Source organism: Pan troglodytes, chromosome 3 (assembly GCF_028858775.2).
Source record: "Pan troglodytes isolate AG18354 chromosome 3, NHGRI_mPanTro3-v2.0_pri, whole genome shotgun sequence".
In the NCBI taxonomy this organism is placed as follows: Eukaryota; Metazoa; Chordata; class Mammalia; order Primates; family Hominidae; genus Pan; species Pan troglodytes.
The window spans coordinates 48,098,372-48,116,197 of NC_072401.2; the positions used below are offsets into that span (position 1 = coordinate 48,098,372).

A 17,826-nucleotide genomic window follows, 5' to 3' on the forward strand; every position below is an offset into this window, starting at 1 on the left:
CCAATCTAGTGTTTTCCCAGTCCTTGAAAGTTTATGTCAGCATTTTTTTTTTTACATAGTAGGGCCATGTTTCTCAAAGTAGAGCCTGGATACCATCTACATCGGAATCTCCTGAGATGGTCCAGGGTCAGAATCAGAATCACTGATTCAGAAACATGGGTTGGGGGCCCAGGACCCCTCATTTTAAACAAGCTCTATAGGTCAGGTCATTCTTATGCACGTTAAAGCTTGAGATGTACAACTATGGGGGTGCAGAATAAATATACAATATAGGCCTGGTCCTAAAAGTCGTTTTTAATGAAAAGACATTAGCTGGGTGTGGTGGCGGGTGCCTGTAATCCCACCTATTCGGGAGGCTGAGGCAGGAGAATCGCTTGAACCCGGGAGGCGGAGATTGCCGTGAGCCGAGATCGCACCACTGCACTCCAGCCCGGGCAACAGTACGAGACTCCGTCTCAAAAAAAAAAAAAAAAAAAAAAAAAAGGAAGAAGAAGAAGAAAAAACAGGGTCATCAGGGCCATACCTATTTCAGTCTCCATGCCGGTCCTTAGCTCTCCGGCCGGAGCCAAGGACAGGGAGGGAGCTGTGATCATGGAGCGTATCCGGCCCAGGCCCTAGTGCCTACAGTCACCTTTCCTCTTTTGGGGCTTACCTGGGTCTGCCCCTTTCACTGGTTTGGGATAATGTGAGAACAGGAGGGGGAGTTCCTCCTCCGAGGCTTAGGGAGCTTTTTCCCTTTCCCAAAGGAAGGGTGGGGCGGCGCCGGCCGGTGCAGGAGCTCCTGCGGGCCGCTGGCATCTGGCAGCAGCGACTCTCCCGGGTCAGTCAGCAGAGCGAGGCGGCCGCCTTTCCACCCCGTGAGTGCTGCCGAGGGGAAAACTGGGGAAGTGGGTCAGCCCGGAGGCTCCCATCCACAGACCCTCCCCCGCCCCGGCCGCCCGCTCTCCCTCGGAGCTTAAGGCGTCTGCTCCCGCCCGGCGGTGTTGCCCGAGTGGCCCTGCCCAGGCGTGGGTCGGGCCGGTGTCTGCGCCAAGGCGCTGCGCCTGCCGGCTGCCCTTGCTCACGCTTGGCGCCCATCCTGAGGCGCCGTTGGCCCTCCCGCCACCCCCTCGGCGGGGCCCTTCCCTTTACTATGGTAATAGTGACATTCAGAGGGAAAGGCTAGCGCGGCGACGGCGCCCCGGTTCCCGCAGAGCGGAGGCTCGGGCTGCGGACGGGGCTGCGCGCACTCGCACCGCTGGACGCCGCGGGGCGGGCCGCCGCCGCGCTCTCCCCGCCCGGCCCAGCCCCTCCGCCGCAGCCGCGGGGCAGCCCCGAGCCACGGCCCCGGCTGGCGGGCGGGCTGCGGGCAGGATCCTGGCGCTCGGGCTCTGGCAAGGGGAAAGGACAGAAACGGCGCATCGGGAGGGACCCTGCCTCACCGCTTGTATATGGCAAAGTTTCTCGCCGAGCTCCTGGGCTGCACGTTGCCGAGCAAGGGCGCCTCTCCCATGTTTGAGGTAGGTGGAGGGTGTGTCCCCTCAGGGACCCCTGGCGGGCCTGGGGGTCTTCCGCAAGTTGACACGTGTGCAGGCTCGCCTGCCTGGTTTCCACCTGGCCATCGGGCGGGACGGGGCAGGGGAGGAGGGCTAGGCGGAGACCTGGACCTCTGGAGACGGGTGTCTCACTCTTGGACCTCAGTGAATCTTTGTTGTTTTTTTTTTCCCCTTCCCAGTTGACAGGTGAACACGTTTTCTGTCAATCTGGCTGAGTTCTGCCAGTTGCTCTTTACCTAAAATGCCAGGGATGTCTAAAAATGAGCAGTATCCTGCAGTCCCCTTTGCTGCCTACTTTGTTTTTTTCTTTTGGTCTGAAAACAACAGAAAAATCTTCCGGTCAAAAGGTTTCCACCTTCTTACCTCCTCTAACTGCTCCCCTCCCCCAATCTCCAGCACAGGGCAAACTCCATTAAAGTTAACTTGTGTCTTCTGTGAATGAGATACACTGGGGATGAGGAGGGTTAAGAAGGGATTTGCCAAATCAGGTGAACAAATAGCAACTCCTAAGGCAAGTTCATCTAATTGCTCACACATGCCTGCGGTGGCAATGCTGCTGCTGTGAGGCATCTCCGCACGGAGTCATTTAGGAGACGGCTGGCTGGCTGGCTGGCTTTCCTATATTGACCACTCAGTAGGGAGAGTTTCATACTGTACAACCCTTCCCCGCCCTCCTTATCTCTACAGTAAGAACAGAGAGTGTCCTTTGTCTTTCTACCCCGCCCTCCCTCAAGAGATTGCCTAACACACCGACCTGACCTAGAGTGCTGAGGCATTGGCCAGGTTAACCAGTGCTGCAGTCTGCGTTGCACTGCTCTCCACTATCAGTCGTGGTCACTGTAGCCTGATGACTCTCCCGGCCAGCCACTCCAGGAGCTGCCCCAGGCTTCCCTGTCTGCAGTTTCTTGACTGGCCAGAGAAACACAACTTGGTCTCTTCTCTGGTGAACGCAGGAGTTTGTCCTTCAGCAAGGCACCTCTTCTGGTTCCAGAATCTTAATATGTTCTCTGGCTGCTGGTGAGTTTCTTCTCACCTTTGGCACCTGTAGCCGTTCTTACCTTCTGAGATTTTATGGTCACATACCTTAGATTTTGAAGCTCAAATTACCCAACCCATAACCTCTGCTGTGTGACAAAATGGCCTTTAAGCAGGGCGATCCCAATAGTAGGTGATAAGGAGGAGCTGGGGAAACAAGAGTAGGGTGGGAGAAGCCAGGCTGAAAGGCCTGGGCAGTTGGTAGCCTGAAACCTACAAAATAATGAAGAGCCTGGAAAAGTTAAGTTTTCCAGACCTGCAGTGAAAATTAGCTGTCACCTTTGGCATGCAACATCACTGCCCATTTGCTGCTCTGTGAAGTGTTATGTAGCATTTGGGGGTCACTCTGGAGACCTGAGATGCTCCCTTAAGTTGCTTTTCTCTTTGGCTTTCTCTTCACTTGTGTTTGGATTTTTGTTCTTAAATCACCAAATGTGCCAAGCGATTTTGGTTGTGTATACTACCTCTTTTATCCTCCAGCCAATAGATGCCCCATCTTGATTTTTCAGAATGATTGGCTCCTAGTCATTCCAGAGAGGAGGCAGCCTATAAAAACTAGCCATAGACATATTTAGGCAATTGCAAAAAATTAGTGGCTGTTTTGTGTTTGAAGAGTTCTCAGGAAGGGGAATTCCCTCAGTCCTTGGTCATGCTTCATGTCTTGCTCTGTGTTATTTTCCACCCATCTAGAGGTAGAAGCTGCTTGTAGCATCTGCCCACTCTGTCTTTCTACAAAGGATTGATTCAGTGTTGGCTGACTCGACCTAACACGTCCCACCTACGTATCATTCTTAATCAGTGTTCCTGGACAAACTCAGTAATCTTCCCTTTCCTACCTTTGGGGAAAAGCAGTGCCCAAAGATGAACTGAATTAGGAATGTGCTTTGAGGATGCTTGCTTCTCAGGCAATAGCCCCTTCAACACACTCTTGCTCAAAAATGAAGAGGCAGTCGTTTGGGAAGGAGGGAAAGAGAAATGTGTAAGAAAGATATTCTTAAACCTTTCTAAATATTCATTTCCAAAAGTGAAAGTGCTAGGACACTTGAGAAAAATTTAGGCAGGTTTTTATTTTCACCAAATGCTCCAATTCTAACTTTGGTTACCTTTAATTTCAGAGAGATCAGGAGAAGAGATGGATGTTTTTCTAATGAATGGCCTTTTGTTTCATTTTGGTTAGAATGTGGACAATAATGTAGTTTCTTCCCACTCAGGCCACTTTGGTTTGCACAGAGGATATTCTCCCTGAGAACTGAATCTGGGACCTCTTGTGTGTTTGCAGTTGTCTGACAAGAGGGAGTGAGTGACAGGTTATAGAGAAAACAGGGCCAAAAAAGTCACTGTTGTTGAAAAACAGCTCCAGTGTGTGCCCTGCTGCACCATTTTCATAGGCTAAGGACAGAGTGTGTACACTGGAAACACAAAGTGTCTTAATGATCATTTTGTTACCCTCTTGCCTTGTTTCTTCCTAGTAAAGTATTTAAGTTTGCACACCAAGTTGTTGAGAACAATTAAATTTCTAGAAAAAAGCAAAGGATCTTAAGTCTACCCCAGGGCCGTGGCAGTGTCCTGAGCAGTGGGCTGGATATTTGGAATAATGATTGTGCCACACCAAGGCAGAGCACCTAGAGAAAGAATGGGCTTGCTGTGTATTCTGATGTCTAGAAACATAGGACAGAAGCATGCAGGCAGGTGGTTTCAGACCTGGCAGTTCCCTGTGTGCTTGAATGGATGGATACATGTCTGGCTCTGGCAGCCACTCCTCCCTCATGGAGCTCTTAAATATTATGAACCTGCCCCCCACCTCCAGCCCCAATCTTTCTTTTCATGGTGCCTTAGTAGCTTTTGGCATGGCAGTCAGTGATGGGGTTTGAGTTCCGGGACAGGAAGTGGGTGGGAAAATAATATAGTCAGAGGCTGTTGCTTTTTCATCTTTTGTGCCTCTCTTCCCCCAATCCACAAATCTGCATTTTTAAATCCCCGTCATTCTTCATCATCTTACCTGGTGGTACACCTTGAAGAAGACAAATTCATTGGGCTGAACACGTAGAAAAGGGATGTTCAATTCTATGCCACCATTCATGGATGTGGTCTCCAGAATTGACAAACCTCATGTATACTGTATGTGTTTTCGCCTGGTTTTCTATCTCCACTTGTACCGCTGCCTAACTGTGACAATACATAATAATGATCAGTTATTGCCTACTCTGGGCCAGGCATTGTTCTGAAGTCATACTATACATGATCGCAGCTATCCTTCACATAGTCTTATGATATAGGTGTTAACAACCATGTGTTACAGATGAGAAGATTAGGGTTTAGAGAGCTTAAGTAGTTTGCTTAAGATCATTCTAGTAATGTATGCTGGAGAGAGGATGCAAACACAAGTCTGTTTTATCTCAAAGTTCACTTACCTTCTCCATATAGTTACTTGGTATTCTGGAGTTTGTTTTGTTTTGCTTTTTGTTTCACGTTTTTTTCTACCTTTTGTTTTTTAGCTTCGTTCTTAGATATATTCTTTTTGGAAGAAGGAAAGATAATCCCCCATTCTCTCACTGCCCTCACTATGTTACCATTGGGATGTGTATTAGTCAGTTTTCACACTGCTATAAAGAAATTAATTACCCAAGCCTGGGCAGATTCAAGTGCAATTGCCATGACCATTTACAGATAGCTTCTACTTATTGAGCATTTCTGTGTATCAGCTTGTTTTATCACCCCAATAATGCTATGAGGTAGGTGGTATTGTCATCCCTGCTTTGGAAATGAGGAAGCCAAGGCTCAGAGTGATTACATGAATTGTCCAAGGTCACTCACCTACTAAGTGTCTGAACTGTAAGGTAAATCCTGGATTCTGGTGCCACAGTGCTTTGCCAGCCATCTGTATTGACTCACCTAGTTTTGTATCCTCTGATTTTTCATCTCATCCCCTCTATCTTTTGTACTATTACCAAAATCATCTTTCTAAAAGCTGAACTCAACATGGTGTCCATTTACTTCCCACAAATACTTAAAAAAATTTTTTTTTAAGTCTGGCATGGTGGCTCATGCCTGCAATTCTAGTATTTTGGGAGGACAAGGCAGGAAGAGCGCTTGAGGCCAGAAGTTTGAGGCCAGCCTGGGCAACATAGTGAGACCTTGTCTCTACAAAAAAAAAAAAAAAAGAAAAAAAGGCATAGTGGCATGTGCCTGTAGTCCTAGCTACTCAGGAGACCAAGGCAGGAAGATCGCTTAAGCCCAGGAGTTCCCAAGGTTGCAGTGAGCTATGATAGTGTCACTGTACTGCACTTCAGCCTGGTGATATAGTGAGACCCTGCCTCTAAAAAACCCAGTTTTTTTTTAGTTTTATTTGTTTATGTTTTAGAGATGGGATCCAGCTATGTTGTTCAGGCTGGACTCAATCCCCTGGACTCGAGGGTTCCTCAAGCCTCAGTCTTTAGAGTAGCTGGGACTACAGGCGTGCACCACCACACCAGCTATTTACCCCAGTTCCATTAGTGGTTCACCATATATGCAGATTCAACAGGGCAAACTTCCTCCACATTATGGTCACTGCCTGGTTAACTTGCCTAATCTTTCCTTCCTACTACTATATTTCTAATATTCCAGCAACTTTACTCCCATTTCTTGATTATGTTCTCTTACCTCCAAGCTGTTCCTCTGCCCAGAATATTCTTCCTCTAATAGTCACCTATTGAAGTTGCATCTTCCTTCGAGGTTCAGCTCAAATCTCACTTCCAGATCCACCCATCTTAAACAATATCCAGGCTCTACCAGAGGCCCACTGAATATTATGTGTGTGTGTGTTTTTTTTCTGAGACCTTGGACAACTTCCTCTTTGAACTTCTCTATGCTCCAGTTATGTCTTCAATAGGGATAACAGTAGTGCTTAATTCAGGGTGGTGAGTGTTAAATGAGTTAATGCCTGTAAAGCACTTAGAATAGTGGTCAATACATGTTAATTTTTGAGACTGTTGCATGTGTCTATGTCCTCTTCAGTGTCAGGAACCACGTATTTCTTAATTCTCTAGTACTTGGCATGTATTTTGAACACAGTTTTGCATCAAATAAATGTCTGATGGATCACATTGATTTTTCTAACCCTCAACATTCATGATTTTCTTTGCCTTTACATTATTTATTGTTTATCTGAAATCCATATTTAACTGGGTACCTTGTATTTTTATTTGCTAAATCTGGTGACCTCGTCTTACCTTCTCCCTCTTTCCTCCAGAACCCTGCTCCTAGAGTCCAATCCCACTTACGTGTGTAATCCTTGTTCCCATCCTTCTCTCTTTATAGCTGCTACGCTACCCGAGATCTTGTCCCTAAGCCAAGAGAGTCACCAATAGGGAGTTGCAGCTGGGTCAACTGTCTGTCCCCACTGCCTCACTGGTATGGAAATGCGGGAGTGAGCAAGCTTCCTATTGCAGTGTCAGGGCTGTGACTGAGAAGTGTATAACTAGCATTCTATGTATTCATGCTTAATGTGTTCACCAATTCATTCAGGCATTCATTTATTCAACAAATCTTAAATACTGTCTTGGTGCTAGCCACCCTATGGAAGCCTTGTTAAGAGACATTCAAACTGTTTTGACTGTGACTCATGGTAAGAAATATATTTTACATTGCAATCCTGGATTGCACCTATTTACACCTATAACAGTGAAATTAAGTTTTCAGAATAATACTTTTCCTTATGACATGGGATATCCTCTGATCTTTGCAGTTTTATTCTTTCCTTTTCATTCTATTAAAAAATAAACTGGTAAAGACCCACTAAATTGATATCATGGGTTACGACCCACAATTTGAAAAGCACTGCTATATAGGATAGTAAGATTCTGTTTTTACAAAACAATTTGTATTACCCCATTATCTCAGTATTATATTTATACATTATTACACTATACTTTGGAAGATTCTTGTGGTCTATCTTGGGAAACCAGTTACCATGTAATAACATTATTTTTTGGGGGAGAAAATGTATTCAGAGTTTCAAACTACTAACTTGCCAAACAACATTTGATAAATATCCTGCCTCTAAATTAGGAGGCATTTGGGTAAAAGATTTGGCATGTTACCCAAACATATTTTATTGCATGGTTTTTTATTTAAACAATGTGCCTGAATTTCAATGATTTCTCTCTTAGCACCCACTAATGACAAACGTGCTCCACTGGTTGGATTGATTTTCAGGGCTACGTTTTATAAATCTTCCCATTTTTATATTTCAGTTAACTCCATCCCTTCTCTCCTTAAAATGGTTATATTTTCAAGCAGTTTTTTTCTTTCTAATTTGCCTGTTAAAGACCTTAATTTTGCCCATTACAGTTGAATAGCTGAGCTCCTTTGTCTGTTTACGTGAATCTTATACACTCTCATCCACTTGGTTATTCCGATGGGCTTCAAGCATCTAGAAGATGAACCATGTGATCAGGCTGTTTTGAAAGCAAATAACTTGGACAAGTATGACTGTAGCTTCTCTGATTGGATGCTGGTGGGTGATCATAAGAGAGAAGTTTACTTTGAGAATAATAGCTCCTATTGCCACAGCTGGGCTTTCTGTGAGGGTCATTTGAATTTTAAGCTAATGGATAGTGGGTTTGTCTTGTAAATTCACAATTCAGTTTGTTTGAGGGCCAATTGGATTGCTCTACCACATCTGAGCCAGTGTATATTCAGGGGCAACTCTACTTACCTTTTGTGTTAGCTGCTTTTAAACGCCACATGTGGTCCTAAATGCTTGCATTTCATTTATAAGAATATTTGGTCCCATTATGATTACATCTGTCTAATGGTTTCTTGCTGAGAAACTGTTACATGATTTTTTTTTCTTTTTGTATTTTGATAAGGAAAGGCTGGTGTTTCAAATCTGTCAAAGGGCCAGTGCTGGCAGCATGTCATAGGGAGCAGGGATAGGAGTTTAATTCTTTGATGTATTTCCCTTTGCTTAGTTCTTTTCAGTTTATAATGGTGTTCTTGTATATTATGAATTTCTTTACTTTGCACGTCTTTGATAAAATACAGCAGGACCAGTAGTGACATTTACATTAGGAAAGTTCTACCTACCTAGAGTTGCCTATTGAGGTAGCCCATAAATAAAATGGCAACTTTTATTTATCTGAATTTGTGATGAGTAGGAGCTGTGCTTTCTACCCTTCAAGATTCTTAAATGTAGTCTAGGCTTCGTTCTCCAAATGCCTATAATACATTAAGAGTATCCTATGATCCTTTCAAGCCCCTACATTTTCAAACCAAAATGGAAGCCATATTTTCCTCCTGGCATCCACCTGAAGCCCACTTCTCCTTTCTAACTCCATTGTAGGCCAAAAGTGCCCATTTTCTTTTCACCTTGAGTAGCACTTTGGTGCCATCTTTGCTTTTTCTTCCTTTTCCTCTATGAACAATCTGTCAGTGACTCCTGCAGATTCTTTGTTGGATTTATTCCTTTCTTTTTATCCATATCACTCTTCATGCACTGATCTGACAAACATTTATCAAATATCTGCTATGACCTAGGAGCAGTAGGGCCCAGAGAGGATTTCACAATAAGCGACTAATTGTTTTTCTTTCCTCAAGTCTCACTTCTCTCCACTCTTCCTGAATAAACTGCTGCTATACCACAATGCCTTTTCAATTATCACTTTCCTATACAAGAGTCTACATGACTTTCTATTTCCAAAGGGTCAAGTCCCTAAATTCTGCCTAGATTATTTCTAATGTGTTCTAGTAAATGTCTCACCCTACCTAGCCAACTTTATTCCTTGCCATTGATTTTCTTCAAGGATCCTCACATGTTGAAAAACAAATTCTTGCCTTTGTTTATGCTATTTGTCAATCCTCTAACAATGACCTATGTCCATTCTTTCCGCTCTTCCTAACTGAACCCTACCTAATCTCTAGGGCCATATCAAAGAGCCAGCCCTCCATGAAGCATTCCCCAATATAGCAAAGAAGCTCAGAACACGCAGGCTGAGGAACACATACTTGGCTTCCAATCCTGGCTCCTCCACTTCTTAGCTATGTGGCCTTAATAAAGTAAGTTACTTCTTGGTGCCTCAGTTTTGCTTTCTGTACAATAATAATAATAATAGCTACTTCATTGGGTTGTCATAATAATTAAATAAGGTAGTTCAAATAAAATACTTAGCATAGTGTCTGGAATATGGTAATGGACAAATAATATGTATAATAATAATTATTATAAAATTTCCCCTTGACCCCAAACTCTGAGTTATCCCTCTTCTTTGACTATCTTAGAACATACCTTATACTTTTCTGAATGTTCTGCATTGCTGAGCAAAACGTAGGTGCTAAATGAATGCTTATTAATTTTGAAAACATTCCATGTGCTGCTTTAGCAGAATCTGGGAACCAGTTTATTTTTGGATATACTTAATTATATTTCATGAAAATGTGACAGCCACTGTCCTTTAGTGATCCCATCTCTGATCTATGGGATGTGTGTTAATGCTAACTTAGGCAGCAGTTGTGTAAATGATGATAATATACATTTATATACAACTGTGGCAGAAGCAGTACTTGAAAAATGTGCCAATTATGAATGCCACTTAAGTGAAATTCAACCATAGATTGCAATATAATTAAATACAGGATATTTTTTATTTTTCAATTGGGTTGCAAACATGTATCCTCAATTTAGGTCAAGTGAAGCAAATCCATGCCATAAGACAAGATTTTATTAATCAGACTTTATTTTCCATGCCGTTGGTGGAGCATTCTGGCTGGAAGTCAGGTTAGATTGCTCCAAAAGTAATTTACTCCAATGAACACTTACCCAGTGGGCTTCCTTATTATATTTCCAGTGGGAAAGTAATGATACCGTAGTTCTCTGGAAGCCCTGTTGGGTGCCTGGAAATATGGGAATTTACTTTCATGGAGATTATTTGAACTTGACTGGAAGTCAAGTGAGTGTACCTACAGGGAGGCACAAAGGCCGGAAAACTAAAGAGTGACAGTGTTACCAATTGCAAAGAACCTGCATAGGGAGTCCTAAGACCTGGATTCTGAGTCTAGACCATCTCCTCACTGGTTGTAAGCTGTTGGAGGAAATCTCCTTATCTCTCTAGTGTCAATTTTCATAGCTCGAAAATGAAAGTATCAATATTCGATTTGCTTCACTCACAGAAATGATGTGAGGCTCTAGTGTGGTAATAAATGTGAAAGTCCTTTATAAAATTTCAAGCATTATACAAATGTGAATTGTCATTACTGATACTGTAATGATGACAGCAGAAAGATAAGGTGTATACTTGGCATCCTGGGCATGCAGGAGCCTGCTGGGGAATGGACTGTTAGGGGTGGTATAAATGGTGAAGAATAGAAATGCTTCTATTTGAAGGGTAGAAAAGGAAAGATGAAGCAGTCAGAATCTTCAACTAGAGCTCAAGGTTTATGAATCCAATGCTTAGATCACCAAATAGGACTCTCATATTTCTTCGAAAGTCATCTTGGAGTGCTTAGGAACTTTGGTGACAGCCTGAATTTCAGGCAGCCTTAAGATCCTATGGTTTTATTTTGTGGAGATTTCTTTCCCAGAATTATGTTATTCTGTTTAGAATATGATTGTGAAGGGATATGGTGGGAATTAATCTGATCATGATTGAGACCTCAGAGGAAGGCTGCAGGCTTGAATGGGTTCCTAATGGTCATTGGAGTTTACATTTTGCCTTGGGCAGAGTCTAATTCTTCTAGAGAAAGTCCTTGATTTATTTTTAGTTTCTCACCATGTCCAGTATATTTTACCTTACACAGTGCATCCTGCCTTGGGGGAGCGCTGTGGAGGATACAAAGTAGGGTAAGATTAGCCCAGCCTCAAGCTCATAGACAGATGGGGAAGAGTGACTGCTTGAGTGTTTCATTCTCCTTTTATATGTAGGTCCCCACAATGGCTGTAACCACTCAGGCATGTGACAGATTCATATATCTCTTACTTTTTCCCTGCAAGTCCTCATACTTAGCGTTTGTGAACCTGGGTTAGGCATAGACATGTCTGGGATTTAATTTCCTCTCTGTAAAGTTGATGTTTTAATAGATCCTACCTTATAAGGTGGTAAGGTAGTGTATGTAATGCACTTAGCTCAGTGTCTGTGACATAGTTATTCATAACAGCAATAATAATTTGTCTACTAAACTAGTCCTTCAGCATCCCATGGTTTTAATTTTTAAAATTCTTAACAATTATCTAAATTGTGCTGTTTACTTGCAATTAGCATAATTGTATTGTAGCCAGGGGGAAGAGAGGGCTTACAGAGTATAGAGAAAAGGAATAGTGAGCATTAAAAAAAAAATCTGATGGATTGTTGGGCCAGAAATTCCATTTCATTCTTTGTTCTATGTTTAATGCCAACTTTGTTATTAGAACCATGTTAAAACTTTTTTCTAAGAGTTCAAAATATTTCCAGTTACCCTTTTATATATGACTACTGATCCCTAGAAGGAATAATAACACACTCGACATTCTCCAGGCAGTCCCTCTCTGGTAAATGAGAACTATCTCAAGGGTCAGTAAGTAGAAGTAACAGAGGCAATGTTCTCAGATGGTATTAAAAAAATTTCCCAGGGGTATATAATGCATTTATAATGGAGGCCCCCCTTGCCATGTCAGAGCTAAGATTTGGCTATGTCCATTGTGTGACAACCTCTGGAATCTATTTGTAGCCAGACAGATACATAGAGATTAAGGTACTTTCTGAGAACTCAACTTCAACTAGGTTTAAGAATGAAATTCTATCAACATAGGGGAGGAGAGATATCCGTGACAGAAGACCAATTGCAAGGAAGGGCTGCTGGGCTAGACCCAGAAAGAGAGTCTGAGGATCTGGGATTATAGATTGCAGAAACAGATAGTGGCTGGTGTTTGAACTCCCTCCTCTTTCCCTCTGTCCCCTGAGCCAAGTGCCCTGTGCCAGGAAAAACAGCTTAACATATCATGATCCAAGCCACCCTGCTACAGTGCCCTTTCAGAGAGCAGAATCAGAGGAAAGAGCTTTTTCAGTGCAAGGGGAGCACTGGTGGCCTGGGCAGAGCGGTCATGGGGAGTTTGCTGCAGGAGTAGTAGGGGTGCACAGGCCACCTGGAGCCAGCCTGGTCCAGTGGCTGCCTGGATTGGTTCAGGTGCTTACATGGCATAATTTCCCCAGAGGACACCTCCTGACACCAGAAGGAGGAAGGATCCTTGGAAGAACATTTGATATTCTTAGGGTGGGAGTGGGTTTGTGTGGCTAGCAATATTTGGGTGTAAGTGATAAGGTGACTTCCTTTGTAATCATATTTGTGTACATAAAATGGGTCCATATAATCCTGTCAACTTCCTTCTTTCCTATTCTGTACTTGAATCAGTGATTCCCACAGGCTACAGGTCGATCTTTTGTGAAATCGAATCCCCCACTGATATGATTTTGCTGTGTCCCCACCTAAGTCTCATCTTGAATTGTAGTTCCCTTAATTCCCACGTGTCGTGGGAGGGACCCAGTGGGAGGTAATTGAATCATGGGGGCAGTTACCTCCATGCTGTTCTCATGATAGTGAGTGAGTTCTCACGATATCTGATAGTTTTATAAGGGACTCCCCAACCCTATACCCCGACCCCCGCTCATTCTTCTCCTTGTTGCTGCCATGTGAAGAAGGACTTGTTTGCTTCCCCTTCCACCGTGATTGTAAGCTTCCTGAGGCCTCCTTAGCCCTCGGAACTGTGAGCCAATTAAACCTCTTTCCTTATAAATTACCCAGTCTCTGGTATGTCCTTACAGCAGCAGGAGAGCAGAACACCCACCAAGCCATTTTTTTCCCCCAATGAGCTTACTTTTAATGTTCATTTTAACCACATTTTATATGTGTTAAAAAGTGTTGTTTATCTGTTAGGAGAAAGTGGGGTGGTATAGAGAGGTCAGTCACACACAGAGCCACATGCAGACAGAAAGACGGACACACAGTGATTTGTGCCTCAAATGGCCATGATGATTAAACCACATCATGACCAGTAAAGTGACTCAAGAAACCTCACTGATTTTATTTACCAACTTTGCTCCAAACCTTAAAACGTGCTTTGTGTACCTGAGGCCAGCCTCATAGGATAGTTCTCAGAGGTTAACAAATAGAACTTCCTTTCCTTTAGAAAGGGAGTTTCTGTTGTGCCTCCTTCCTGTCCTCCAGCTTAGGGAGTTCCTTTCTAAGAATCTGTGACATAGCTATGTGCAACTTCATTTTTTTCCATCTTACTCTGCAAATAGAAACTGATTTCATTTTTTCTCATGTATAAAGAAATAGTGCATCTGATTTCACAGGCCAGAAAGAAATGATTGGAAAGCATCCAGCCAAGCCCTGGGGAACTCCCTAAAATTATCCTCTACCTTATGGACTGTCCAGATTGTTTGCATGTGTGACTGGGGAAGATGGGGGCAGGGAAGAGGGACTTGGGGAAGACAGTTTTCTTGTGCCCAGATGCTGTGAGTATGTCAGATGGCTGGGTGAGCACTCTTGATGCCTCCTGTGATTTTAGGAGTCTATTTGTTTGGTGCCAGGTTTGCACGTCCACGCAGCTGGGCAGACCCTCTGGGGTTCCTAGTTAATGCAACTCCCTCTCTCTGCATGTTATGTAGACTTTCCTTACATGTGACTACTTCCTAGACAAATGGGGGGAGGACTTTTCTTGGCTTACCTTGGGTTGTGTCTTTGATTTGTAATTGCTGTGGGTTGGAGTGACTAAGAAAAATGCTCTCACTTTGTAGCGTTGATGGACAATAAACAATAGTAATGGTTCTTTAGAATTTACCAAAGCACCTTACGTACATTATTTTACTAGAAACAGAAAAATTTCAGGGAGCTATTTTACCCTATTTAGAGCTATTTTACCCTATTTAGAGATGGAAAACTAAAGAACAAGGAATTAAGAAATATTAACTATTGGAAAAGAGCAAAATTGTCCAACCGGTTTTGCAGATATTTAATTTACTACCTTTTTCCATGTAAGCTTTCCTTCTTAATAGGGTAATGGTTATCAGGGATTCGGGTGTGAGCAGGAAATGGGGAGATTTAGGACAAAGGATACAAACTTGCAGGTATGTAGGGTAAGTAAGTCTAGAGATTGAGTGTAAAACATACCGTTGTATAATGATGGCATTTTTGTGAAGAGAGTAGATTTTACATGCCCTTACCACACACACACACACACACACACACAAAGGGTGGCTATGTGAGATGATTGATATGTAAATTTGATTGACTGCAGTACATCCAAACCTTATGTTGTTTACCTTAAATATATACAATAAAAAGATAGCACTGGAAAGTCATCATCAATTGAAATCATTAATATGAAATTTTTGAAAATCATGAAGTATTACAAAAATGTAAGGTATCTATCTCAAATACAGTTTGGGACAATGGAGGCTGCACCTAAATGCCATAAAATGTTATTGTTATTTAAACAAAAAATTCCATCATTATTAAAGGGCCTTTACATCTCTGGCCTTGCACATTTATATGAATACAAATGGGAGCAGCTTTGATTATACGTTTCCAAAATCATTCCCAAGCCTTTTTTGTCTCACAACATTAGTACAAATCACACCTGTCATTTCTGACCATCCTCATCTCTTCCTTCAATTTCTTTATATCACTGGGTAAAGAGTACCCAAGCCATGAACTGTAGAGAATAGTTATATTTTTCTATCTGGAAAAATCATTCCTAAGGTGCAGCTGGTTGGGGTGATGACCCAGGATTTTATGTTATGGAACCTTCTGTTCCGCTGACTGAGAGCTTTATCAGTGGTAGAGAATAATTAACACATTTCTTGGCACAGTGCTTTGTAGATTTTGAAGTACTTTGACCAAATCTCTCTTAACAGCTTTTGATACATTATTATTCCCATTTGACACATTTAGAAGCTGAGGTCCAGAGAGGTAAGGTGAATGTACTGACATAACAACAGGCAGAAACTGATGGAGCTAGGACGTTAGCTGTAGGTCTTCTGTCCCAAGTTCTTCCATTCTTTCTAGGGTAACCTGGGTATTAACTGTGTGCTCTCACCAGTGTAAGGAGGCAAGCAAGACTCATATATATTAACCATCTCAGTGATGACTTTAACATCACCAATGCAAAGAGGTGGCACTTCCCACTTCCTGTACCTAAGGCTGCCCTTTAAGTGATTATCTTCTGGAGTTTAAATTTGAATCATTATTCTCACCTGATACTTACCATCTGTAGGATCGTAGACGAGGTACTTAACATCTCTAAGCTTCAGTGTCTTCATCTGTAAGGTGAGGACAGTGGTTATTATGAAGATTTAATGAAGAAATATATACAAAGTGTTAAGCACTATGCCTGGCATGTAATTAACATTAGATGTTACCTCTCTTCTTATTTTTCTTATTTTCTACTTCGTGATTGGGCTTGAATTACATTTTAGCCTGGTCCCTCCTGTATTAACTTTTTTGGAGGGCAGGCATTGAGTGGACATGTGATGGGAGTGAGAAAGGCTTAGGAGAAGACACCTACTATATACTTTGTCCTCAGCCCACATAGAAACCAAATTAGACTCCAGAGCACTTGCAGTGATAGAAGATTGGTTTGATTTTTTTTGGGGGGGGGGTAAATAGACCAGTGTTTATTTTTCTTTGTGAAGTCTCTTAGCCACCACATACTGTGCTATGCTGATTGTTCATTAAACAAGTTTTTACTTAGTCCCAATTATGTGTTCCATATGTGTGCTTGGTGCTGTAAGGATTACAAATAGAACAAGATGTGGTCTCTGCCCCAAGTTTACTTGAGGAAGCTTGATTTCTAAGCCCAAAAATAGAGTCCTATTCTGAGCTGAGGTGTGGTAGAAAACCACTATGTCTGTTCTAGGGTAAAGATTTCATGAGCTAACTCTTTTCCTAACATGCTTCGAAGTGCTGTGACACCACTTAAAATATTTCTTCAAAAGGAGTTCATTATAGAAGAAATAATGCTTTTCCAGATTCATGTTATAAGTAGGCAGAATACATTATCATTTGTATCTTGCTACTTTCTAAGACACAAATAATGATTAAAAATGGTAAAAATTGAGATTATATCTGAGGTTGTATCTGGTTGTAAAACCTTTTTCAAATAATGGATCTTTATTGGATTTTCTGATTTTGTTTTGTAGTGCCTTAGGCAAATTACTTTCCTCGTATGTAAAATGCTCTAAATGAAAATATCTCACTGCACTGTGCTGCAAATTAAATGAGATATGATGTGAAAACACTTAGCTTTCACTCAGTGCCTGGCGCATGGTAGCAAATATTCAGTTAGCAATATTTTTCTTTCTATATTGATGGATATGCTCCTTGTCTTTCCTAGAGGTTTAAATGAAACCTCCTTTTGAACTCCCATCTCCTGTTGTTCACTTTTATTCTGCTATCCCCTAGAGCATTTTGATATTGTTTACAGCTTGGCACGGCTCTTCATGCATAGCCCATCAAAGAGTTAATAATGCTGTGCTCCAACATTTCTGGGTTGCTGGAGCTACTTAATCAGAGAAATCATTATAGCTCATTTTGTGCAACCCATTGATGTCCAAAGCAACTAATTAGAGAGAGTGTATAGAAAATCAATCTTTACTATAACATTGACATTTCTTCCAACTTAAGCAATTGGTTTGCTTACATTCTTTTTGCAAACCTGTAGAGATTTAAAATTATCCCAGATGACTACATTAGAGGGTTCTAATAGGCTCTTGGTGTTAGAATAAAGATTATTTGAACATTAAATACATAGTTAGAATTTGGAAGGGATCTAGCACATTACATGAACTCACTGGACAAGTAGTTTGCACTCATGACATCATTAAAGAAGCTCTTTGATAATCTAGCCCATTTATAAGTAGAGGGAAGAGGAGTGTGTTAGGTCTTTCCTTTACCCCTGAAGTTCTTGACCTTCCCCATCACAAGTTCCAGGAAGCCAACCTGCATGAAATAGAGCAATAGAGTTCTCTTGGCCTCAGTTTCTAACTGGGTTTGGCCAATGAGGAGTATTGCTGAGAGAGACTGGAGGCAGTGAAAATTGGGCGGGCAGACATTTGTTAACACTGCTCCCTAAATGTGAGACCTCCTTGGGCTGACTGTCCCTCTACCTAAGATCACAGCTCCTATAAGGTGGTCGTCACCACACAGCCTGTCTCCAGTTTCCCGTCATTGTCCCTTCTCTTGCTACTTTAGGGTTGGTAATTGGGCATGTTACTTGCCTCAAAATATTGCACAATGCCTTGTG

General features: G+C 42.3%; 1 protein-coding gene across 1 annotated transcript in view; it reads left to right on the top strand.

The window, feature by feature from the left end:
• Positions 1-1,329: 1,329 nt before the first annotated feature.
• Positions 1,330-17,826, top strand: part of RASGEF1B (RasGEF domain family member 1B) — a 620,736-nt gene continuing 604,239 nt past the window's right edge. The window contains exon 1 of the mRNA XM_009447655.5: positions 1,330-1,499. Coding sequence (XP_009445930.2) covers positions 1,431-1,499 — 69 coding nt within the window. The 5' untranslated portion in view covers positions 1,330-1,430. The remainder of the gene's footprint in view (positions 1,500-17,826) is intronic.